The 26,384-nt window shown below is 42.6% G+C and overlaps 1 protein-coding gene across 1 annotated transcript in view; it reads left to right on the top strand.

Moving 5' to 3' along the window:
- The window catches only part of SYNPO2L (synaptopodin 2 like), a 138,242-nt gene that overhangs the window by 82,080 nt on the left and 29,778 nt on the right, over positions 1 to 26,384 (top strand). Inside the window, exon 3 of the mRNA XM_040435838.1 lies at positions 19,444 to 20,135. Within this exon, the coding sequence (XP_040291772.1) occupies positions 19,444 to 20,135 (692 nt within the window). The remainder of the gene's footprint in view (positions 1 to 19,443; positions 20,136 to 26,384) is intronic.

Here is a 26,384-nt window from a genome sequence, read left to right as displayed (position 1 = left end):
CCATACTATGCATTATGGCAGTAGGTGCTTTAGAACCCTCCTACGGACTCTGATGCAACCATCGATGGCAAACTATAGTGTTCGGTGATGAAAACCTACTTTGATAATAATGATGTCTACATCAGAGTTCACAGGACGACTGGATGGCACCTACTGCCATCGCACAGGACCATGGCCATTCATGACTGATATTTGCGGAGGGAGCATTGACCAGCCTTTGGTATGTCCAGGTCCTACTGTCTTTTTTTGACTCGGGTAGGACACATGGTGTTCCATCAAGATAACACCCACCCACACACTGCCTGCACTACACAAAGTGCCCTTCAGGGTATCCAGCAACTCCACAGGTCCGTTTGATCACCAGATCTCTCCCACATCAAGAATGTCTGGGACTAGATGTAACGAAAGCTCTCCCATGCACAGCAGTCAGGTGTTCATTTTTCATTTTCCAGCTAGTGTATATAGAGTATAGCCAAACACAAGATTTAGAACAAGGTGGGGTCAAGACATAGGGCACTCAAAGGAAGCATCTATAATAATAAAAGCCTTGTGTGCCTGCGCAGTGTCCATGCGTGTGTGCTGATTTAAGTGCGCATGCGCGACGCACCGGCCAGTCGGCATACATGCACGGATACCGCCTACGCCGCCCATACTTGCGCGCCGCGCATGTACAGGGGGGAGAGCGCTCGCCGAGTAGAGCTGTCCGGAAATTAATGGCCACGTAACTTGGGGGGAGGGGGCTGTGTGTGCTGCACTGTCAGGGCTCCCCCAGTACCCGACTCTGGAGGTAATGATCTCTCCTGTTCGCTGCAGTCTCTTTGTGAGTGTCGGTGAGAGGTGAAAGGCCATATCCACCCCTCTGTACCATCTTCTTTCATCCCGAGCTGCAGGCAGCTGACGCGGGGAAACAATAGTGCAACTTTCCTGCCCGCTCCCTCCCCCCATTACTCTGACTACATCTGTACACTCCAGCCATGACATTAGAGAGAGCTAGGGAGGGTACAGGGGATATATTATAGAGATGGAGGGGGATACAGGGATGCAGGATGATGGGGGTTATAGTCACACTGTCCTCATGTATACAATGTCCTATACTATATATACAGTACAGACCAAAAGTTTGGACACACCTTCTCATTCAAAGAGTTTTCTTTATTTTTATGACTATGAAGGCATCAAAACTATGAATTAACACATGTGGAATTATATACATAACAAACAAGTGTGAAACAACTTAAAATATGTCATATTCTAGGTTCTTCAAAGTAGCCACCTTTTGCTTTGATTACTGCTTTGCACACTCTTGGCATTCTCTTGATGAGCTTCAAGAGGTAGTCCCCTGAAATGGTCTTCCAACAGTCTTAAAGGAGTTCCCAGAGATGCTTAGTACTTGTTGGCCCTTTTACCTTCACTCTGCGGTCCAGCTCGCCCCAAACCATCTCGATTGGGTTCAGGTCTGGTGACTGTGTGTTGGCCAGGTCATCTGGCGCAGCACCCCATCACTCTCCTTCATGGTCAAATAGCCCTTACTTTCAAAGTTTTCCCAATTTTTCAGCTGACTGACTGACCTTCATTTCTTAAAGTAATGATGGCCACTCGTTTTTCTTTACTTAGCTGCTTTTTTCTTGCCATAATACAAATTCTAACAGTCTATTCAGTAGGACTATCAGCTGTGTATCCACCTGACTTCTCCTCAACGCCACTGATGGTCCCAACCCCATTTATAAGGCAAGAATTCCCACTTATTAAACCTGACAGGGCACACCTGTGAAGTGAAAACCATTTCAGGGGACTACCTCTTGAAGCTCATCAAGAGAATGCCAAGAGTGTGCACAGCAGTAATCAGAGCAAAAGGTGGCTACTTTGAAGAACCTAGAATATGACATATTTTCTGTTGTTTCACACTTGTTTGTTATGTATATAATTCCACATGTGTTAATTCATAGTTTTGATGCCTTCTGTGAGAATCTACAATTTTCATAGTCATGAAAATAAAGAAAACTCTTTGAATGAGAAGGTGTGTCCAAACTTTTGGTCTGTACTGTATATATATATATATATATATATATATGTACACACAGCACTACTGTAATACGTGGAGCTGACCCTGCAGGATGATGAGGGTTATAGTCACACTGACCTATACAATGTCCTATACTATATATCCTACCTAATAAAAGCCCTGTGTGCCTGCGCTGTGTCCGTGCGTGTGTGGCGACTTGTTAAGTGCGCGGCGCACCAGCCAATCAGCACACATGCATGGACACCGCCTGCACTGCCCATAACTGCGCGCCTGGCGTATAGAGCTGTCCGCCATCAGTCAGTGCCACTAGCCACCAGTCACAGTGCCAGCAGTCTCAGCCATCAGTCAGTGCCACCAGCCACCAGTCACAGTGCCAGCAGTCTCAGCCACCAGTAAGTGCCAGCCATATCAGTCATCAATCAGTGCCACCAGGCACAGGTCACAGTGCCAGCAGTCTCAGCCACCAGTCAGTGCTAGCCATATCAGTCAGTGCCACCACCAGTCACAGTGCCAGCAGTCTCAGCCACCAGTCACAGTGCCAGCACTCTCAGCCACCAGTCAGTGCCAGCCGTCTCAGCCACCAGTCACAGTGCCAGTAGTCTCAGCCAAAGCCAACAGTTTTGGCCACCAGCCACAGCCACCAGTCTGTGCCAGTGCCATTTATTATAGACTGTTCCTACTAATGTTTATGCACTACTGTTCAAGCGCCCGTTATTGTAACGGGCTTAATGTCTAGTAGAAAATAAAACTGGATCTTTTGGCTCATTACGTCATTGACCTGGATCAACGTAGGACTGTAAAAATAAAACTTGTGGCATCAAAAAATTGAAAGAATGCTTATTATTGTATTTGCTTCTTGCTCCTGTAAACGTGCAAGCTAAAAGGACCTTCCTGCTTCAGAAACATGTCTGTTTTAGCAAATTCCTGTGTTTATGGAACATTCTTTCTAATAACTCTTGGTTGTGGTGTTTCTCTTTTATTCTATTCAGGATCATAATCCCTGACAAGTAGAGCAAAGAGGAGGATGAGGCAGCTCTTTAGCTCAGTGTTGTTTAGTAACTTGGCCTGCTGTGGGATTAGGACAGGTTTTGTGTGTAATAATAGGACGGCAGCCATTTTATTTCCTCTGATAATTGCTCCCTAGACAAAACAAGCCTTTATAACTAATGAAAGGTATTTGGGAATATATTTATAATAAAATAATATTTAAGTATTTTCATTTTCTTAATTCCCACACACCCTCTTTAAGAAATACAGCAGGCTGTTCTATGCATGCACAACTTTTTGCCCAGCCGGAAGTCACCATTTCTTACAGAAGCCACCCGGATCCCTGTTGGATTCCATTATAGTCAATGGGAATCCAGCATTTCACAGCGTTATCCTGGTATGACAAATACGGTGAACTCTGGCAGGCTGTTCTTATGCCAGAACAGTCTGTTGGATTTCTTAATGCTGATGTAAACCTAGAGTAAAACAGACATTTTGGGTTGAACTGATGTCACCTTTAACCCCTTCTCAACATCCGCCGTACATGTACGGTTGATTGATGTCGGGTCTTTAAGAATGGAATCCGTTCCAGAGTGGAGGAAGTGCCATAGCTACCGGGTGACTGCTGTTTCACACACCATGGCATCACGGCATCTGAAAGGCTAAAAAACTGGAAGTGCGCAAGGGCAGGAACAGATGTGCACATGGGCAGGAACACTTCTCCCTGGCTAAGATTGGGAAAGGCGTTCCATTGTAGTAAGCCATAGCCTGTACAAGGCTACTAGGCTTATTACTGTAGCCCAATGAATTGGAATATGCATCTTTGTATATTGTAATGGATAAAATTCCATTACTTTATACAAATGTCAATCTAATGATTGCATGTTGAGGTCTACTTGGGGGCTTAAAAAATGTAAAATAAAGTTTTAAAAAAATAAAAAAAATCTAATCATTCCCCTTTCTCAAAAATAAAAATAAACAATGAAAAAAATAAACATCATTGGCACCACCATCCGTACTATTAAAATAATGAAATTTTTTATGCATTTATGTCCCTACTCTGTCTTTGGTTATGAGTCCAGCTGATTGTCCTACTCAGTGATCGACAGCTACACACTGCATGCATACTCACATGGAGAAGGATGTCAATCACTGCTAATATTTTCCCATAAAACTATACAGTATATCAATCTGCTTAGCTCCATGAGATATGTTTATGATACAGATTTTTCAATCTAATATATAAAGCTGAGTGTATGTGTATATGTCCACTAAAGGAATCCGCACCGTCGCATTTACAATCACGAAATTTGGCACACAGGTACATCAGGTGTCCAGGAAAGTTTTAGACCGGGTTTCAGCTCTCTACCGTTCCTGAGATATTCCCAAAAAAATGCATTAGCCAACAGAAGAAGAAGAAGAAAATCCTTTTAATGTCCCTCAGTGGGGAAATTTTGGCATAACAGCAGCAATCACATTCACAACAGGAGCAAAATGAGAGAAATTAGAAATTAAAATAAGTAAAAGTAAAAAATAAAATACAAGAAAAACATAACACAGAATTTACTTAAAAAATTCACTACTGGTTTCTGGTAACAGTGGTGGTTATAAATCCTAACCGCTGCTGGGAGGAAGGACCTCCGATAACGTTCCTTCGTGTACCTAGGATGCATCAGTCTGTCACTGAAGGACCTCTCCAGCTCCACAACAGCTTCGTGCATGGGGTGGGAGACATTGTCTAACAATGATGTTAATTTTGCTAGAGTTCTTCTGTCACCCACCTCCTGCACTGGATCAAGGGGACAACCTAGGACAGAGCTTCTTAATGAGCTTATCTAATCTCTGTCTCTCAGCCACAGATAAGCTGCTCCCCCAACAAACCACACCATAGAATATGGCTGATGCCACCACTGAGTCAAAGAAGGTCTTTAGGAGCGTTCCCTGCACTCCAAAGGGCCTTAGTCTCCTCAACAAATAGAGTCTGCTCTGACCCTTTTTGAAAAGAGAATCAGTATTATGGCTCCAGTCCAGTTTGTTGTTCAGGTGAACACCCAGGTACTTATAAGAGTCCACCACCTCAATGTCCGTTCCTTATATGTTCACCGGAACCAAAGTAGAGGGCCTGTGTCTGCAGAAATCCACCACCAGCTCCTTGGTTTTGCCCGCGTTGATCTGGAGCTGGTTCCGCTGACATCATTCCACAAAATCCTGTGTCCCCTGTCTGTACTCTGAGTCGTCCCCACCTGTGATAAGGCTGACTATGGCAGAGTCATCAGAGAACTTCTGTAGGTAGCAGCCTGGGGAGTTGATGGAGAAGTCTGCAGTGTAGAGGGTGAAGAGGAACGGTGCCAGCACAGTTCCCTGTAGTGCCCCCATACTGCAGATCAGCTTGTCAGAGACACAACCCTGAGATTTAACAAACTGTGGGCGTTCTGTGAGTTAGTCATAGAAGCCTGGTCACATGACCCTTATCAGCCAATAGAAGCTCGCAGGCCCTTAGTCTCTACATTCAAACAGCTTTACACCAGGTTTCCATAACAACTCAGCCATTTTCCTTCACTGCTGTAGGTCAGCTTTAAAGGGGCAGGGCACTGTGGATGACACTGTTAAGGGAGTGGAGTGCTGTGGAGGTCACACTTAAGGGGGCAGGTAGGGTGGCCATTCAGGCCACCCTCAACCCTCTCAGGTCCCACCAAGCCACACCCCCAACCCAGTTAGGCCATGCCCCTTCCCACTCTGCAGCCGGCGGGGGATTTAAAAAATGAAGGTAAAAATCAACTTCTGTCAGCTGCAGGGTTAGTCGGTGAGAGGATTACTTTCTCTCTGCAGCTCACGCTTAGACAGCACAGTGCTGCTGTCTGAGAGTGAGTTGTTAAAAAGGACATCCCTGTGTCCGTCCATGCCCTGCGCCGGACGGAGGACAGGGAAACTGAAAGCCGGACTGTCCGGCCTAAAACCAGACCTCTGGCCACCTTAGGGGTAGGCTGCTGTGGAGGTCACAGTTAAGGGGACGGTCCGCTATGGAGGCCAATGTTCAGAAGCAGATTGCTGTAGAGGCCACTGTTAAGGCGGTGGGGTGTTGTAGACATTACTGTTAAGGAGACGGGGTACTGTGGAGGTCACTTATAAAGGGGCGGTCGCTGTGGAGGTCACTGTTAAAGGGGAAGGATGCTGTGGAGGTCACTGTTAAGGGGGAGGCATGCTTTGAAGATCACTGTTAAAGGGGCAGGCTGCTGTGGAGGTCACTGTTAAAGGGGCGAGCGCTGTGGAGGTCTCTGTTAAGGAGGCAGGGAACTCTGTTAAGGGGACGGTTCGCTATGGAGGTCAGTGTTAAGAGGCAGGGTGGTGTAGAGGTCACTGTTAAGGGGGCGGGGTGTTGTGGACGTCACATTTTAAGGGAACGGAGCTCTGTGGAGGTCACTGTTAAGGGTGTGGGTTATTGTGGAAATCACTGTTAACAAGACGGGGTACTTTGGAGGTCACTAATAAAGGGGGGGGGGGGCGCTATGGAGGTCACTGTTAAAGGGGAGGGCGCTGTGGATGTTAATGTTAAGGGGCAGGCCACTGTGGAGGTCACTGTTAAGGGAGGAGGAGACTGTGGAGGCTCATAATAAACGGGCAGCGGGGTACTGTGAGGTCACTGTTAAGGCAGCGGGGTACAGTGGAGGTCACTGTTAAGGGAGCGGGGTACTGTGGCAGTCACTGTTAAAGGGGAAGTCGCTGTGGAGGTCTCTGTTAAGAGGGCCAGGAATGGTGGAGGTCAGTTAAGGGCGAGTTCTGTAGAGGTCAATGTTAAGGGGGTGGGCCCCTGTGGAGGTCACTGTCAAGGGGGTGCGGTGCTGTGGAACTCACTGTTAAAGGGACAGGCTGCTGTGAAGGTCAAAGTTAAAGTGGGGGGTTGCTGTGGAGGTCCCATTTTAAGGGACGGGGCACTATTGGGGGGTCAGTGTTAAGGGGTGGGGGGCTGTGGAGGTCACTTAAGGGGGTGGGGTACTGTAGATGTCACTGTTATAGTGGATACTGTCGATATCTTTTAACGACACACACAAACATTAAATTAAATAGAGGAAATATACCATGTGACCAGGAAAATGTTTTTTTTTTTCTGTAGCATGCAGATGCTTCGAGAACAAGCAGGAGACATAATAGTTTATTATAGCAGCAAAGTCAACAGCTTTACATGTCTGAAAATAGCAGTCCCCTCACCCAGCCTAATCTCAGCATGAAGGACTCTCTCTCCACCTGTTGAGGTGAAATAGCATCACCCCAGCAGTGACTATTGATTTCATAGGGCATTAACTGCTTCTCTCGGCAGCTCACATGTACGTTACTTGTTGGCCGAATGGTAATGTCTTTTTAACAGCTGACTGGCATCAGTGCTTTGCCACTGGCAACTGATGCTGTGGAAACATCTCTGCTGATGTCCACAGGCTGGAATTGATGCTATTTTAATTATTTTCTTGACGTAGTGTATAGCTAAGCTATATACTGATGTGTGCACACATGTTAAAGTACAGATGTAGCCATCCTCATGTTAAGTAAAAAATGACAAGAAACTTTTGATTGACCTTTGCAATGGCTTTCAATGTGTTTTCTGACCATGATATCATGGTGCGCTGTGATATCACACTCCAGTTTAGAAATTTTCCATCTGTATCTTTGATAAGTCCCATCCAAAAAAACCAGGACGCGTTTCGGCAATCTGCCTTTCTCAACAGGTATATAATGAAGTACAATCAATCGTTTTATAGGTGAGTGATTGAGTCACATGTCAGTGACATTAGATGCCCCAGCTGGGTGGTAATTATCACCTTAATTAACAACGGAGAAACAACAAATAGCAAAATGTATTGTATATATAACAATATATCGTCACCACGTGGATCCTTCAGCGGATGGAAGAGGACTATAATGAAAAAATAACCAAAAGATAAAAATAACAAACAAAACGCACTGAATAGGAAACACTGATCATATGGGGGAAGGTCAAAGGTATACTATTTCATAGTCTCTGTTTAACCCTCTAGGGTGCAATGTGTCCAGTTTGTGAATCCAGTTTGCCTCCCTGCGTAGTAGAAGCTTTTTAATATCTCCCCCCTTCCTTGGTCTCTTTATTTGTTCTAGCACCTGAAATTTCAACAGTGCTATGGAATGTCTTTGTTTTTCAAAGTGGTGAGGAAGTGGTAGTAGCAGGTTCTTTGTCCTAATTGTGGACTTATGTTTACATATGCGATCCCTGATCGTTTGCATTGTTTCCCCTATGTACAATAAGCCACACGGGCATTTTATAAGGTAAATCACATTAGTGGATTCGCAAGTTAAAAAAAAGCCTTCAATTTTAAAAGGTTGTCCTGTAGAATAGGTAGAATATTGGGCCTTTTATGATGTGAGAACATGGAACACAATGGAGGCACGGAAAGGTGCTTTTCTTCTGTGTAGGAAATGTACTCTGTTTTAATGCCTTTCTTTCACTTCCTAAATCCGCATGCACCAATTTATCCCTGTAGTTTGAATTTCTTTTTATTATAAGTTAGTGGTGGATTATTAATTTTCTCCACTCCAGGCTAGGCTTTTGTTAGTAGGTGCCAGGGTTTGCGGAGCACTTTGTCAAAGACAGTATTAAATGGATGGAATTTATGTATAAATGTCACCTCGCGAATAGGGCTGTGTGTTAGTGTATCAGAATCTTTCTTTGCTCTATCTAGAATCCATGCAGGGTATCCTCTCTCTTCAAATCTCCTAGTCATCTCCTCTAATCTCAATGTCTGCTTCTCAGGATCTGTCACTATCCGTTTAACCCTTTGGTACTGGGACTTTGGTATAGCCTTTTATAGAGATGGAGAATAAGCACTGGAAAAATGTAGGATACTGTTTCTATCCGTTTCTTTTCTGTAAAGATCAGTGGAAAGATGACCATACTGATCCTTCACTACATTTATATCCAGGAAATTGACCATGTGTTTGTCATATGACATGGTGAATTTCAAACCATCACAGGCTGTGTTTAAATAATCAAATTTTTTTTCATTATAGACCTCTTCTATACGCTGAAGGATCCACGTGGTGACTATCTTGTTTTCTTGTGACAATTTTAGATATACAATGCATTTTGCTATTTGTTGTTGCTCTGTTGTTAATTAGAGGGGTTATCCCATCTTAGACAATGGGGGCATATCGCTAGGATATGCCCCCATTGTCTGATAGGTGCGGGTCCCACCTCTGGGACCCGCACCTACAAGGAGAACGGAGCGGAGAAAGTCTAGGAGGGCGCACTGCGCATGCGCAGCCGCCCTCCATTTATTTCTATGGAGCCGCCGAAAATAGCCGAACTATTTCCGTCGGCCCCATAGAAATGAATGGGAGCGGTGGCCGCGCATGCGCGGTGCGCTCCTATTCACATCAATGGGAGAGACGGGGAGCTGCGCCTGGTGGTGGACGGACCCCGGGAAACATCGGGGTCCTCCAGCCACAACTCTCCCTATCTCCGTTCTCTTTGTAGGTGTCGGTCCCAGAGGTGGGACCCGCACCTATCAGACAATGGGGGCATATCCTAGCGATATGCCCCCATTGTCTAAGATGGGATAACCCCTTTAAGGTGATAATTACCACCCAGCTGGGGCATCTGATGTCCCTGACATGTGACTCAATCACTCACCTATAAATCGATTGATTGTACTTCATTATATACCTGTTGAGAAAGGCAGATTGCCGAAATGCGTTCTGGTTTATTGAATGTGACTTATCAAATGTGAAATAAAGCAGATACTCACCCTGTTCCTCCCCTCTTGGTAGGAGTGGGCTGGCCCTGCTTCCTGCCAGGAGGGCAATTCCTGGGTAACCAGAGAATGGATAGAAAGCTCAAGTCTGAGCTCCTGCTCCTAAATAGGATTCTCCAGAGAGACCAACTTACTCCAAGCCTCAAATGAAGTCTTGAGAAGCTACACAGCAGAGTGAACTGCTAAAACCAGCATTAATGACACTGCTGAAAGATGAGGGACTACAACTAAGACACCCAGAACATCGCTAGGCCAGTACGACCTAAGTGCTAGATTGCCACCATCTAACCTGACTCTATAATTCTTGTTCGTGCCAGAAGTTTTGTACTTGAAATCTGCCGCTACTGAACGTATTTGAAGTTCTGTTCTATGTTGCACTATATGTTGGACTATTATAAATGGTATTACATTACCACTGCACCAATCCCCAGGAAGCAACGGCCTATAGGAATACACCATGACACAACACGCTCCCAATCTCTGCACCGGCTCCTCCGGGGCTTGTTGCAGGTGATGCTTCAAAGTTATCCCTCATCATTTCACTTAGAGATAGAAACATAGAATGTGTTGGCAGATAAGAACCATTTGGCCCATCTAGTCTGCCCAATATACTGAATACTATGAATAGCTCCTGGCCCTATCTTATATGAAGGGTGGCCTTATGCCTATCCCATGCATGCTTAAACTCCTCCACTGTATTTACAGCTACCACTTCTGTAGGAAGACTATTCCATGCATCCACTACTCTCTCAGTAAAGTAATACTTCCTGATATTACTTTTAAACCTTTGCCCCTCTAAATTTTTTACACATATGTCCTCTTGTAGCAGTTTTTCTTCTTTTAAATATTTTCTCCTCTTTTACCTTGTTGATTGCCTTTATGTATTTAAAAGTTTCTATCATATCCCCTCTGTCTCGTCTTTCTTCCAAGCTATACATGTTAAGGTCCTTTAATCTTTCCTGGTAAGTTTTATCCTGCAATCCATGTACTAGTTTAGTAGCTCTTCTCTGAACTCTCTCCAAAGTATCAATATCCTTCTGGAGATATGGTCTCCAGTACTAAGCACAATACTCCAAATGAGGTCTCACTAGTGCTCTGTAGAGCGGCATGAGCACCTCCTTCTTTCTACTGGTAATGCCTCTCCCTATACACCCAAGCATTCTGCTAGCATTTCCTGCTGCTCTATGACATTGTCTGCCTACCTTTAAGTCTTCTGAAATAATGACCCCTAAATCCCTTTCCTCAGATACTGAGGTTAGGACTTTATCACTGATTTTATATTCTGCTCTTGGGTTTTTACGCCCCAGGTGCATTATCTTGCACTTATCAACATTATATTTTAGTTGCCAGATTTTTGACCATTCCTCTAGTTTTCCTAAATCCTTTTCCATTTGGATATATTATACGCATAGACTTGATATACAAATAGCCATTTCTGTAATTCAGCAATCCTTACTTTTGAATTAATCAGTATTGCCCATCTATGCGAGTATTAAGGCAGCAAATTTTATTCAAATTTTTAACATGATCTTACATGGGAATATTTTAATGGTGGTTTATGTTCCTCTAAGGCCTCATGCACAAGGCTGTTGTTTTGGTCCGCATCCGAGCCGCAGTTTTGGCGGCTCGGATGCGGACCTATTCACTTCAATGGGGCCACAAAAAATGCGGACAGCACTCCGTGTCCTATAACCTGTCCTATTCTTGTCCGTGTTTTGCGGACAAGAATAGGCAGTAATAATAATGGCTGTCCGTGCCATTACGCAAATTGCGGAACGCACATGGACGCCATCCGTGTTTTGTGAATCCGCGGTTTGCGGACCGCAAAACACACAACAGTCGAGTGCATAAGGGAATATTTTTTGGCCTTATAGAGATGTTTTGGGGCACAATTTCTTTGGTAGTTGTTTGATCTATCTTGGATGCTATACTTCATATCTAGTGCCATGAGTAGCTGCCCCTTATTTCTTTTCAATTTGGGACGCATTTTCCACAGATATTGATCTGAATATTTTATTTTGTTACTTTCTATATAGCGCTAGCCATAAGACAAAACAGTGTCCATACAGAAAGTATCTACATCGACAAAACCATATCTGTATGATGTAATTGGAAACACTTGCCTTGCTTTATATGTAAGCTCACTACTCTAGCTGTGAAATGGGCATTTGGAGATTTCCCTTTTTATCATTACTCTTTGAGATTTCCCTAGTTGCCAACATTATTTTATATATATGTTGTCATCACCAGGCACTTATTCACTTATGTGTACATGTGGTTGTACAATATGAATTACTGGACTTCTAATCCTAATGTGGACAAGTATTTAGGGCCAGATTCATTGTTTTAAGTACTGAAAGTTGCAAGATGATGCCTCAATAAATTGGACATGTTTATCCAGTACACCCACAAATGCTTGATCAGGGGAATTTGGTAGCCAAGTCAACACCTTGAAGACTTTGTAATGTTCCTCAAACCATTCCTGAACAATTTACATTATGAATTGAACCTACAATGCCAGCTTGTGCATAGCTAAAGCAGACATATCAGGAGAGCTAACAGGTCCTCTAAAGGAGTCCTACTCACCTTACTTTTTCCTTTTGTTCCAATGCTTCCTGATACCTCGCTGATGTCTAATTCTGGGTCCCAACCAGGGGCGTAGCTATAGGGGGTGCAGAGGTAGCAGTCGCTACCGGGCCCAGGAGCCTGATGGGGCCCAAAGACCCTTGTACCACAAGAAGACACCGTATTATATACAGGGAGTGCAGAATTATTAGGCAAGTTGTATTTTTGAGGATTAATTTTATTATTGAACAACAACCATGTTCTCAATGAACCCAAAAAACTCATTAATATCAAAGCTGAATATTTTTGGAAGTAGTTTTTAGTTTGTTTTTAGTTTTAGCTATTTTAGGGGGATATCTGTGTGTGCAGGTGACTATTACTGTGCATAATTATTAGGCAACTTAACAAAAAACAAATATTTACCCATTTCAATTATTTATTTTTACCAGTGAAACCAATATAACATCTCAACATTCACAAATATACATTTCTGACATTCAAAAACAAAACAAAAACAAATCAGTGACCAATATAGCCACCTTTCTTTGCAAGGACACTCAAAAGCCTGCCATCCATGGATTTTGTCAGTGTTTTGATCTGTTCACCATCAACATTGCGTGCAGCAGCAACCACAGCCTCCCAGACACTGTTCAGAGAGGTGTACTGTTTTCCCTCCTTGTAAATCTCACATTTGATGATGGACCACAGGTTCTCAATGGGGTTCAGATCAGGTGAACAAGGAGGCCATGTCATTAGATTTTCTTCTTTTATACCCTTTCTTGCCAGCCACGCTGTGGAGTACTTGGACGCGTGTGATGGAGCATTGTCCTGCATGAAAATCATGTTTTTCTTGAAGGATGCAGACTTCTTCCTGTACCACTGCTTGAAGAAGGTGTCTTCCAGAAACTGGCAGTAGGACTGGGAGTTGAGCTTGACTCCATCCTCAACCCGAAAAGGCCCCACAAGCTCATCTTTGATGATACCAGCCCAAACCAGTACTCCACCTCCACCTTGCTGGCGTCTGAGTCGGACTGGAGCTCTCTGCCCTTTACCAATCCAGCCACGGGCCCATCCATCTGGCCCATCAAGACTCACTCTCATTTCATCAGTCCATGAAACCTTAGAAAAATCAGTCTTGAGATATTTCTTGGCCCAGTCTTGACGTTTCAGCTTGTGTGTCTTGTTCAGTGGTGGTCGTCTTTCAGCCTTTCTTACCTTGGCCATGTCTCTGAGTATTGCACACCTTGTGCTTTTGGGCACTCCAGTGATGTTGCACCTCTGAAATATGGCCAAACTGGTGGCAAGTGGAATCTTGGCAGCTGCACGCTTGACTTTTCTCAGTTCATGGGCAGTTATTTTGCGCCTTGGTTTTTCCACACGCTTCTTGCGACCCTGTTGACTATTTTGAATGAAACGCTTGATTGTTCGATGATCACGCTTCAGAAGCTTTGCAATTTTAAGAGTGCTGCATCCCTCTGCAAGATATCTCACTATTTTTGACTTTTCTGAGCCTGTCAAGTCCTTCTTTTGACCCATTTTGCCAAAGGAAAGGAAGTTGCCTAATAATTATGCACACCTAATATAGGGTGTTGATGTCATTAGACCACACCCCTTCTCATTACAGAGATGCACATCACCTAATATGCTTAATTGGTAGTAGGCTTTCGAGCTTATACAGCTTGGAGTAAGACAACATGCATAAAGAGGATGATGTGGTCAAAATACTCATTTGCCTAATAATTCTGCACGCAGTGTAATGTACATGCTGGTCAAGTTACACTTCTGGCTGGAATGGAAGGGGTTAGGTCAGGAATTTGGTATGGAGGGGGGGCGTTTAAATTTTTGCCTCAGGCCGCATGAAAGCTACATGCTCCCCTGCCCCTGACCACAAAGCATTGAGGAAAGGGGGGCCCAAGCTGAACTCTTGCACCAGGGCCCATGAGTCTTTAGCTACGCCCCTGGTCCCAACACACAGGAAATAACTGCTCAGCTAATTAATGAGCAATCAATGATTTGCTAAGCAGAGATTTCCTGAAAGTAGAGACAGATGGGAGAGCAGGAGGCATCAGAACCATAGGGAGGGGGTTGGCTGAGATAAGTATTACAAATTTTATTATTTTACACCATTACGAACCTTTTCTAAAAAGAAAAATAATTGGCTAGACAGCTGTTTACAAACTATGATACATAATTACAGTATTTCATAATCATGTGAGGTTTCTCATACCCTACTCTGTTATGCCATAGATGTGGTATTATAGGTTCCCCAGTAGATGGTGATCTTCCTCCAGTAAGAAGAACGAATAGCATTCTAGCATTTATATAGCCCTTGTAGCCATCACATGAGGTCACTACAATGCAAGCCTGAAATAAAACGTATTTATAACCAGCAGGGTTGCCTGTCTGTAAAAGCAAATGACACATGTGAATGTAATGAGTGTTAAAGGGTTTCTACCACCACATTTTCACCTATTTAGCTGTCAGACACTAGCGATCTGCTAGTGTCTGCTCTACCTAACCATGCTATTGTAATCCCTTTCTGTGCAGCGGTTACCCTAAAAAACGTAGTTTTATTGGTATGCTAATGAGCCTCTAGGTGCTATGGGGGCGTCTTTTCAGCACCTAGAGGCTCCGTCCACTCACTATTTCCGCCGCCCAGCGCGCTCCAGCCTGCCCCTCTCCTCTAGATTGACAGCCCACTAGCGCCTGCGCCGTGTGCTTCTGTATCCGGCGCAGGCGCAGTGACTGTTGGGCTGCTCCCTGCGCCGTAATCAGCGCAGGCGCAGTGAAGATGCCGGCGCAGGGAGACAGTCACTGCGTCTGCGCCGAATACAGAAGCACACGGCGCAGGCGCGAGAATTCGGCCGAGATGCAGAGAAGTAGTCTGTCAATCTAGAGGAGAGGGGCCGGCTGGAGCGCGCTGGGCGGCAGAAATGGTGAGGGGACGGAGCCTCTAGGTGCTGAAAAGACGCCCCCATAGCACCTAGAGTCTCATTAGCATACCAATAAAACTATGTTTTTTAGGGTAACCGCTGCACAGAAAGGGATTACAATAGCATGGTTAGGTAGAGCAGACACTAGCAGATTGCTAGTGTCTGACAGCTAAATAGGTGAAAATGTGGTGGTAGAAACCCTTTAAGTGCATTGTGACTCAGTGAAAGAGCCAGCAGATTTCTACTTCAGTAAAAACTAGAAGGCTGTCCATACATTTTCATGTTTTGATCAGGTTTTCTGATGCAGTTTTGAAGGTAAATCAAGTAATGGATTGTTAAGGGAGAAAGGATTTTAAAGGAGTTATCCAGCTTTGATACCCCTATTTTAATTTGACCAATTATGTGCTGTACCTAAACAAAAATACACTCCCCTGCTCCATGTTGCTCTGTTCCAACACTCCTTATGATCCCTGACCTGTGCAATTCTTCAATGTATCTCTGCAATGCTCAAGCACGGGGTGCAGTCCTAGAGAATATAACCAGTCCATCTCAGTAGTGTGGCTGGCTCTAGAAGCAATATAACTCAAACCACATGTTGTAAAGTCTAAGGCCATATGTGTGCATTACCGTTACTGACTTTGTCCAAGCATGGCCTAAATGGACCTCAACCTTCTGCAAAAATGTTTTAGTTTTTTGTATCATTGTATTTTCCCCGTGTTGCTGTACAGAGGGAGTGACATTACCTTTTCTTTGCTATAAAAAGTGCTAGGCACACAAAAAAAGCTATAAATAAAACTGCATGTGCTAATAGACGCTATATGGTTAAAATGCCTACACAGCACCTAAAAATATGCTACAAAAAATATTGAGCAAGTCAGGAAATTTCTGAGGAGTTTTATTTTTTGTAATTTTTTTTTTTGGAGGGGGGGGGGGGGGGAACATATAATATATAACCGTGTGGCTGCTCCCTTAAAACACCACTACAAAAAAAGGCATTTTTATAATTTCCTTTTTGTCAGCATGTAACATCTGGCATAATTTTTTTTTTTTTTAAAAAGCAGCATAATAAAAAATGTAGTGTGAAAACACCATAAGGGCTCATGCACATGAACGTATTTTCTTTCTGTGTCTGTTCTTTTTTTTTTTTCGTGGACTGCGTGCACAACCATTGATTCGTTACTCCGTGTGCATTCTGTTTTGGTATGTCGATATGTCCGTTCCACAAAAAAATAGAACTTGTCCTATTATTGTGGATTTGCGTCCCCATCTATCCCTTGGTTGAACTTGATGGTCTTTTTCAACCGTATTAACTATGTAACTATTGTCCGCATTACGGACAAGGATAGTACTGTTCTATTAGGGGCCAGCTGTTCGGTAAAATACGGAATGCACACAGACGTCATCCATATTTTTAGCGGATCTGTTTTTTGAGGACCGCTAAATACATATAGCCGTGTTCATGAGTCTTAGGGCAGTGGTTTACACAGTTTTTTGTGCAGGCTGACTTTGGTGCGGATTCCTTTCTTGGTGCAATTGTAGTAATAAACTACTTCTGAATGAACGGCAGCATGGCCTCCCACTGAAAACAGAGACCCATGTAGCACATGCCAGTCTTGATAAATCAGGGTCTCAGGCTTTTCTTTATACATGTCCTCTATTTATCATTCATTCGTGGATTTTGGCTTCAAAAACTTCTCTAATGATGGTAAGCAACCTAATCTTCATTATAAGGCCGCAAAAAATGGATCCGCAAAAAATAGGGATGACATCCTTGTGCATTCCGTATTTTGCGGAATGGAACAGATGGCCCCTAATAGAACAGTACTATCCTTGTCTGTAATGCGGACAATAGTAGGACATGTTCTATTTTTTTGTGGAACGGAAATACGGAGTGTGACACAGTGAGGGGAATGGTCTGGGAAAACAGATATTTTCCTCCCAGCGTGTGCTGCTGGGCTGATTTGCAGCCAGGTGAGGTTAATTACCGGACTGGATTTTAATTGCAGGTCCGGGTTTTTGGCATCACCTGGCTGTCCTTAAACAGGCAGCTGGGCTCAGCAGCAGGATCTCTGTGTTGGGATCTCAGGCTTGGTGCCAGATTAGAGGGATGAGACCCATGGGCTGAGGAGACAGGCCCCCTAAAGCCTGCCGTGGACTGCTGGAGGCAGAACTGACATCAATGTGACTTGTCTTATATGAACTTTCCAATTTGTGTGAAGTAACACCAAGATGTACTTTCCATTGAATATACGTTCGTGTGCATGAGGCCTAAATTATACAAAGAATTCACACAATGCACAATGGATAGAGAATATAACGTATATTTGTTTTTATTAATTTTTTTTAAGGCAAAATTTGAATTTGGGATTCTGTTATCATAAATTATTGTTTTTAAACATTTTTTAAAGAATTTTTGGTGATGTTATTTTTTATTTTCCATTTCACTGTCGATATTTTATAAAAATCTTAACATTTTGCAGTTTTCTTACTGGCCACTAAGCCTCATAATAGGCGTCACTTCTTGATCCTTACACATCACGTTTTGTAAGTTATCTCGGTATTATCACAGGCAGGAGTACAATGAAAGATAACACCTACTGTATGTACAGATAACATAGGATCCACCATTCACAAGAGATGATTGGCAAAAGTTTAAGTCTTTGTTCAGCTTAAAGGGAATCTGTTACCAGTTTTATGGTGTCCTAAGGGCAACATAAACTATAGACATATCCCCTTAGTTTAATTGACCCAGTCATTTTACAAAAAAATCTTGTGTTAAACAGCTCCAGCGCATGTTGAACATGTCACCATATTCATGAGCTCCTGTCTTTCTCCGCCCACCTGCTGCTGACTTATATGGGGGAAAAAAGTCAGATGCAGGTGGCCGGGTAGAGCCATGAGCTCATGAATATGGAGACTCATTGGCATGCACTGGAGCTATTAGAACATAGCAGCATAAAACTGGGGACAGATACCCTTTAAGAGGATCCGGCTGCCTGATCCGGTGCAAATGCCGGCTAACGACCAGACAAAAAAATGCTGAATGCAACGGTTTTTATCTGGTTGAAATCCAGTATTTATGCTACAAAGTGGCTGGATCACCACCAGACTTTATTACAGTCAATGGGGATCTGGTGAAGTAAAGAATATGGCAACTCTGGATCCTGCGAGATCCGACAGGTTGCTCTGTGCCAGAACAGTTTGCTGGCCCAACTTTTTTCTTGTACAATCTTCACAAGTCACAGACAACTCTCCCAATAAATGTCAATGTGTCCCTCACAGACTTTTGTGTCTATGGCTCACGTTGGCATCTGTAATGGTATAGCTCTAAATGCTGTTAACAGTGAAGGCAAGATGGCCGATCCCTTAACCATGTGCAGGAAACAAAAATCTATGATCAGAAAAAAAAACTGATTAGAAAAAAGGATATGTGTCACTATCTTGTTAAGAGTCCATTCACACATCCGCAACGTGTTTTGCGGATCCGCAAAATACGGACAGCGACAATGTGCGTTCAGCATTTTGCGGACCGCACATTGCCGGCACTAATAGAATATGCCTGTTCTTGTCCGCAATTGCGGACAAGAATAGGACATGTTCTAATTTTTTCGGGAACGGAATTGCGGACCCGGAAGTGTGGTTCCGCAATTCCGCATCGTGCTGCCCCATAGAAATGAATGGGTCCGCAATTCCGTTCCGCAAAATGCGGAATGAAATTGTGGACGTGTGAATGGACCCTTAACTGGCAGAAAAAATGTAGGTGACTCATTCCCTTTAAGTTATCTCATAGACTGAATTAATAGAAATGTGTGTTCAATAAACCAGAATAACAGCTCATTGACATAAAATAACTCAATGACTATACAAACCAAGACTTAAGTATCTGTGGATTTGGATTATCTTGACAGTCATTGAGCTCTGAGACCACTGCTTTTCCTAAAGTTATATGTCATCCCCATTAGTACGCACTCTTGGCAATGTCTGTTTCCCTGGGGAAGAGAGGTATTGAGATGAAAAGTACACAGCCAGGACTGCTTGTATCTCTTGTGTTCTGGAGCTAGTTCATACCACTATTACTGGAGCAATCTCTTCTTCTGTGCACTCCCCCCAACTAAGAGCCAACAGGATGTAATGTGACTCTGTTTCTCTTTCCATACAGGACAGCAACTGCAGCTCAGACACCTCGGACACAGAAAGTCTTTCCTTCACCTTGCAGCCCAAACTCCATTAGAAGCCCAGAACCCCCCAGCTATTGGGCTGCATCCTCATCCATTTCTTCGACATCTGGTCAACCTCGACTGCTGCACTTGGAGAGCATTACTTCTCCTCCAGATAGTGAGGCGTACTACGGGGAAACAGATAGTGACGCTGACACCCAAGCATCTCCTGGGCATCTCCAGAGTACCCAACAACATCTTAACCAGCAGCAGGCACCCCCAGAGAAACACCGCAGAGCACGTAAGAAGAGTCCAAGATCTCCACCTGGGAGCAGTGGCAAAACCAAAAACGAGCAGCAATCTCTTTCTGAGATGAGTGGTTATGAAAGTGGTCCTGGTGGTGTTGCAGAAGGTGTCTTACAGTCAACAAGTGGAGTGGCCAAAAGAGAAATAGTATACCAGCCTGATGCCAGCAGAGCTGAAACCCCCTTCTCAGATGTGGAAGGCTTTCTGCCAGCTGAGGAGCCACAGCAGATATCTAATATCACTTCAACCTCACCTGAATCTATGCTCCTGCCCCATGCCACAAAAAGCATCCGAGCTGAGAGACATCTTATCCCAATGATAGGACCAGTGGCACACCCTGTAGATGAAGATCTGACAACAACCTACTCAGATAAAGCCAAAGAAGCAAGTAAGTACTAATTCAGATCTGTCTCCTAAAATACTGTCAATCTACTTGATGTGGCTGTAACAGGGTCACTAGTAAAGTCGATGTGTGCTCTAATATACTGAGCTACAAGTGGAATCCCCAGTATGGGGTTTTATATCCTGTTTTAGCTCTTATGGTTATCTATTTTTACCATATTTGTAAGGCCATATTAGATATCAGCAGCAGTCTAAACATAAGTCAGATAATCCCTTCAGCAGTATAATATTGCTATAGGCACTTCATACTTTCTTGAGTGTTTGCTACTGGGACAAAACTTGTGAAACACACCCTTAATTACAAGATCATCCACAGTAAGGTTACACTTATAGTCCTTATTTGTCACAAGAGCTAGTAGAATAAATATAGTACAGTACAGTAACTATAGTAAAAAGTAGATATCATTTAATGTTGTTCTAAAGATACTTACATTTTGGCTTTTCAGTTATTTCCTTATTATTTTATGCACAACAGAGGAGTTCCCTAAAAATTGGTCCCATGCCACCAATTGCCTTAAAATAATAAAATATCCTATGTTAAACTCTTTTGCCTCCACTGTTCTCTGCTCCGCAGCTCCAGAGCTCCTCTCGCTGTTTGTATACAAGGCTGCAGGTATACGGCACATAACTGCTGCAGCCAATCACTGTCCTCAGCTGTCTTGTGCTGTATGTTGCACAAACAGTTAGAGGAGGACTGGAGCCATCTCGCAGAGAATGGTGGGTAGAAATAGGTGAGTTTATGGTGCTTTTTTATGTTATAGCATTTAGTGGCATGGGGCTCATTTAAGGTAACTTGGACAATCCCTTGAAGGTAACTTGGACAATAAAAATGCAGTGCAATCTGCAGGCAGCAGACTATAAAGCAGGAGGGGCTGAGCCCATTGACATATAGACTTGTGGGAAAAGATTCAGTTAAACTTGCTATTTATTTACTTAAAGGGTCACTGTTTAGAAAAAGTTTGATATATCGTAGAGGCATACCAAAAATTATGATCAGTGGGGGTCTGAGTGTCGAGACCACCACCAATTGCTACAATGAGGAAAGAGAAGGGCTTGCATATTGCACTCTCTCCTCTCACTGCAGAAGTGGAAGCAAGACAGATTCAATAGAAAGTCTATGGGTCCATCTCAAATCTGTCTACTGCAGTGAGGAGAGAGAATGTGATATGTGAGCGTCTCTCTCGAATCGTTACAGCGATCGGTGGGGGTCTAAGCACTCAGATCCCCATTGATGAAAAATGTCTCTATGACATATCAAACATTTTCTAAAATCTCAGTGAGCCTTTAAATCTTTGCTGTGGGTGGCCCTACTCAGTGATTGACACCCTTAACGGTATGCTTACTTAAGCAGAATTACTGCTAGAGCCGCCACATGACTCCTAAGCATAAAAAGCAAGTTTTGAATAGATTACAAGTTTTATTGACTCTTTTTCCATAAAACTATATATCAATCTGCTCAGCTCCTCTTGCTCTATAACATGCTGCCTGCAGATTGCATTGCATTTTCAGGTTTACTTTAAGGTTTTAAGGTTCCATCCTCTTTGGCTAATAACTAGTTTTCACAGTGACTACAGTAGTTTCTCCCACAGAAACTTTCCTAGGCTGGCATTTTTATAACAAATGTAAGTTTGTAGACTGTTGTAAAACCTACAAATAGCTGAATTATATTGGAATAATCCTCTCCATGTTGTAAGGATTTGTAATACAGCATTCGTAGAAGTCCATAGGACAATACTTGTTCCATTGCATAAAGCCTTTTATGTATTTCTCAAGTGGTAAGTTAAAGGCATAAATGGCTTGATGTATTATTTTCCATTATAACTCTTTCCATTTTTCCCTTATATCAATTCCCTTATTTTACGATTGGTATTCAAGATTTTATTTCTTCTTTCCGTATTTCTTCAGCATTTTCCTGTGTATTCAATATTTTCTTCCATTTGGATACTTTTGATCCCTCCTGACCTTGTTCTTCTATTTGGTATCTCAAGTGTTTATAGAAATATGATATTCTATATTTATTCTTTGTTATACTCATTAAAGTATTAAATCTGTTTTATTATCATTTCTTGAGTACAATTTTCTAGTAATCTAATATATTTAGTCTTCAACAAAAAAGGAGCACCTGCAAGGAGTACATAGACAACGGGAAATTTACCCACTTTTGGAGCTCCCTTTTAACTTTTTCAAAAATTGGGGAATATTGAGCCTGCTGTCCTGCCCAGGGCTACCAAATAGTGCTCCAAATACCTAATCAACAAATTAGCATTATACTGTCACCAGAGATAATAGTGAAATAGATAGTGCTCCCTAAATGCAGTGTGCTTCCATGGTATACATCAGAGGATCTTCTGGACTATACTGTACCTCTGACAGATGGCATACAGTAGCATCCTTCATTCATAGGCCCCCAGGTTAAAAAAATAAATAAAAATACCATGAAGTATACATTTTACTGAACGCCTCTATATGGAATAGCGCAGTCTGCTGGGTGATTCCATACAACAACAAAAAGTATGCGTATACTGCCCAATGGAGGCCATAGGACCTTCCTTTAGCCACTCTTCTAGCTACTGATTGATAAATGGGGGCTTATAGATACACTTGACATCAATTGGTTGGGAGCTTTCTTGGAGCTTTCTTGAAAGTAACGTAATAGTGCCCCAAAGTATTTGTGCCCTGCAGATATAGCCTCCCAAAATAATAGTGTGATGCAGATGGAGTCCACAAAATATAAGAGCCCCGAGAAATAATTCCATACATACAGTATAATACTTCCCAAAATAGCACTATACAGTAAGTGGCACCATTCACATAGTAATACTGTACCTCACAGTAATTACTGCCATAGATATAGTGCCTCTCTACTAAATACTGCTATAGTACTGTGTCTCCCAAAGTGCCCCATATAATCTGTGTCTCACTTCCTTCTGGGATTCTCACTTCCTTCTGGGAGTCTCACTTCCCCACTTATCCCTTGGTTGAACTTGATGTCTTTTTTCAACCATATTAACTATGTAACTATGTAATAGTCCCCATAAAGTGCCCCATATAAAATTGTGCCATATTAATAGAGCCCCATAAAGTGTCCAATATAAAATGTTGTTATATATAGTACCCCCTCAAAGTGCCCATTTAAAATTGTACCATATAAAATTGTGCTATATACATAGTGACTGCCAAAGTGACCTCAATAAAATTGTGTTATGTACATAGTGCCCCCTAAGCGCTCAATATAAATTGAAATGCACCATGCCAAATTACGCAAATTACACCCACTGTTTATGTGCCTTGCCCCCAGTGTCTAGGGTGAAATACAGCCCTGACCAGACCCCCAAATTTAAAACTGTTGGCAATAATGCGATTATGCAAAATATAAAACCCATGTACTATCTATCTAAGGCTATTTTCACACTTGCGGTAGCCTTTTCCGGCGGGCTGTTCCGGTAAGGGAACAGCCTGCCAGATCCATGCTACTGCTAGTCCACCGTGCCACCGGAAGTCCGCTCCGGCCCCATTCACTATAATGGGGGCGGGCCGGAGGTCTGGCCGAAGCACAGCAAGCATAGCCGGATACTGGAGCATACCGCCGGCCAGATCCCATTGAATATAATGGGATACGTCAGGAATCCAGCTGCTTTCCGGCATAAATGCCTGTTTTTGGATGGATGGACAAATATCACTGCATGCAGTATTTTTTATCCATCCAAAAGCTGGTATTTATGTTGGAAACCCACCGGATTCCACTATAGCCTTTCAGAACAGACTACCGGAGCTCGCAACACATGTGTGAACGTACCCTTAATCCTTATCTGCATACTTCTATCACTGTTTTCCTACTTAAACATCATTTAATATTTAATATCTGTAAAGTTTCAACAGCTTATTGATATCGTGTATCATGCAAAAAAGTCAAAAAAGGAAACCTGACGGACCCATTATAAGTTGATGAGATTTGTCAATGGATTCCTTACAAGACAAATCCACCATTCCTTACAAGACAAATCCATCAAAGTAATTATGGCTTCTCAATGCAAAGAAAGCTATAACTTGGGATCCCCTTATAACCCTTATAATACCAGATCCGTCAACTGCGGCCAAACAAATACAATTTGCATTAATCTTTATCATCTGTGCTCTGACCATTTTCTTGCCATCATTGAAGTCGATGGGTGACAGATTGAAAAATTTATGTAAACATGCATTTGTCAGCAGTTTTTTAGCAAGTTCAATTGCAGAGTAAAAAACAAACAAAAAAAAACCCTCAAAAAACTACCAGTGTGTTTCAAGCAGAAGGATGCAGCCCCATTCTGTACTGGAAACCTTAGTGAAATTTTACTTTTTCTGGTTCAATTACTAGAAATATGTAGAGCCTCAATTAGGAAACATCTACACAGTGGTGAAGGCACATAATAAATATATTTATATATATATATTCATACATACTCATACCTAAATGTGTCTTCTACATTCCATTCCTGGAAGATCACAGATGCCGGAAGAAGTAGAAAGAGACAGAGCTCCTCAACTATTTTTAGACTGGTACATACCTTATCAACAGACCAACTTATAAAAATAATATAATTTATTATTCTAATGTAAGGATGTATATCTTATAATAAGTACTAGTAAATACAGATATAGGATATACATTTAGTGGTTCAATAATGGACTTGCCATAAATTATAGATAATCAGATGTAAAGTTCTTTACAAATACAATTTTTGGCATCTTTTTCTATTCATCAAGAATCTACCAATACACTTTAGTGAATATGATTTAAGTATGGTAATTATTTAGCATTGAATGTAGCTTCTTGTGAGTTCTCTCTATAACCCCATAAATATATATATTTTTCTAGGATCTGTATATCGCGACATGTCAGTTTTTATTTTACTTGTCAACAGGAGTACAAAATGGGGTAACGGCTTACTGGTGATCATATCAGTAAAACATCTTATCATCTATGATCAGTTTTAGGCCCCCTACACATATGTCCAGCTATCCAGCTCAGTTCCCTTCCAGCGTGAATCAAAAAAGGCTGGAGAGGAACTGAGCCAGAACAGATCCCACAGTTTTCTATATGATCGTACACATACATCCGATGCCTCAGTTGTGATGCTGGATGCCAAATAGCATCGGACAGAAAAATGCAGCATTAGTGCTTTCCTGGGCACATGTATCAGTTGTGTCCGGCTTCAGCATAAAACATCTGGCCAGGCATAACTGATATAAAGGAGTTTTCTGGGTTTTTGGTCACTTAGGATAAGACATCAATATCAGATTGGTAGAGGTCTGACACCTAGCAACACCATCATTGCAGCACTAGAACTAGCATGTGAATGAGAGTTGAGCTGCAGTAACCCCGCATTGCAATTATAGGATAAGTCATCAATATCTCTAACCTGAGAAACCTCTTTAACTGGGAATATGATAGGTTTACCCTATGCCCTCCCATCACCTGTGTTTCTCAAACTGGCACAGGTAAGGTACTGCCCAGATGTTGGTAAGACACCTGGGAAGTAGTTTTGACTTATGTGATCTAAAAGCCTTTTTCTGTGGTTACAGCAATCTCTGCTTTAGAATATAACTAAGTGCTTTTGTGCCTTTTTAATCTTGTACTGGGTTCAGAACACACTTTTCTTAATGTTCTACGTCATCTATATTAGTTTTTTTTGTTAAGCAAATTCGGAAATTCACCATTATACAACAGATCCACTATATCCATCATGGCTCCTTTAATAATTGAACCCTTGACACCAGTGATTATAAATAGAGATGAGCAAATTGCTTCTAAATGGCTTCCAAACGAAGCTGAAAGTGGGGTCTTGCATTTTACATATCACAGCAGTGACCACAGCAGGGCATGGAATATGAAGATGAAGGATCCCATAATACTTGGCGGGCCCTTGTAGGCGAGCTTGCCCATAATTCCTTGCAATACTGTAAGAAGCTATGTACTGGGGTCGTACACAATATGATACCTCTTGGCGCAAAACCACAACCGTGAATGACGTCTTAAAAAAGGTTTTTATTTTTGATCAGGTGACAATGTGTTTCGGAGTAGAAGTACTCCTTTTTCAAGTCTTTGGAACCGGGCACATGTGGCGCGACCAATTAAGATGCTTTGGATCGGGCTGCTGTATGTAGCGCAGTCAACCTCACAGCTAATCAGGAGGGTTGATATAGACATGTGTCAAAGGAACTATGCAAGCAGAATGGGACAATGTTATGGATT

Source organism: Bufo bufo, chromosome 6 (assembly GCF_905171765.1).
Source record: "Bufo bufo chromosome 6, aBufBuf1.1, whole genome shotgun sequence".
Taxonomy (NCBI): domain Eukaryota; kingdom Metazoa; phylum Chordata; class Amphibia; order Anura; family Bufonidae; genus Bufo; species Bufo bufo.
Note: the sequence above shows the minus strand (reverse complement) of the source record. Positions and strands in the feature narration are given on the sequence as shown.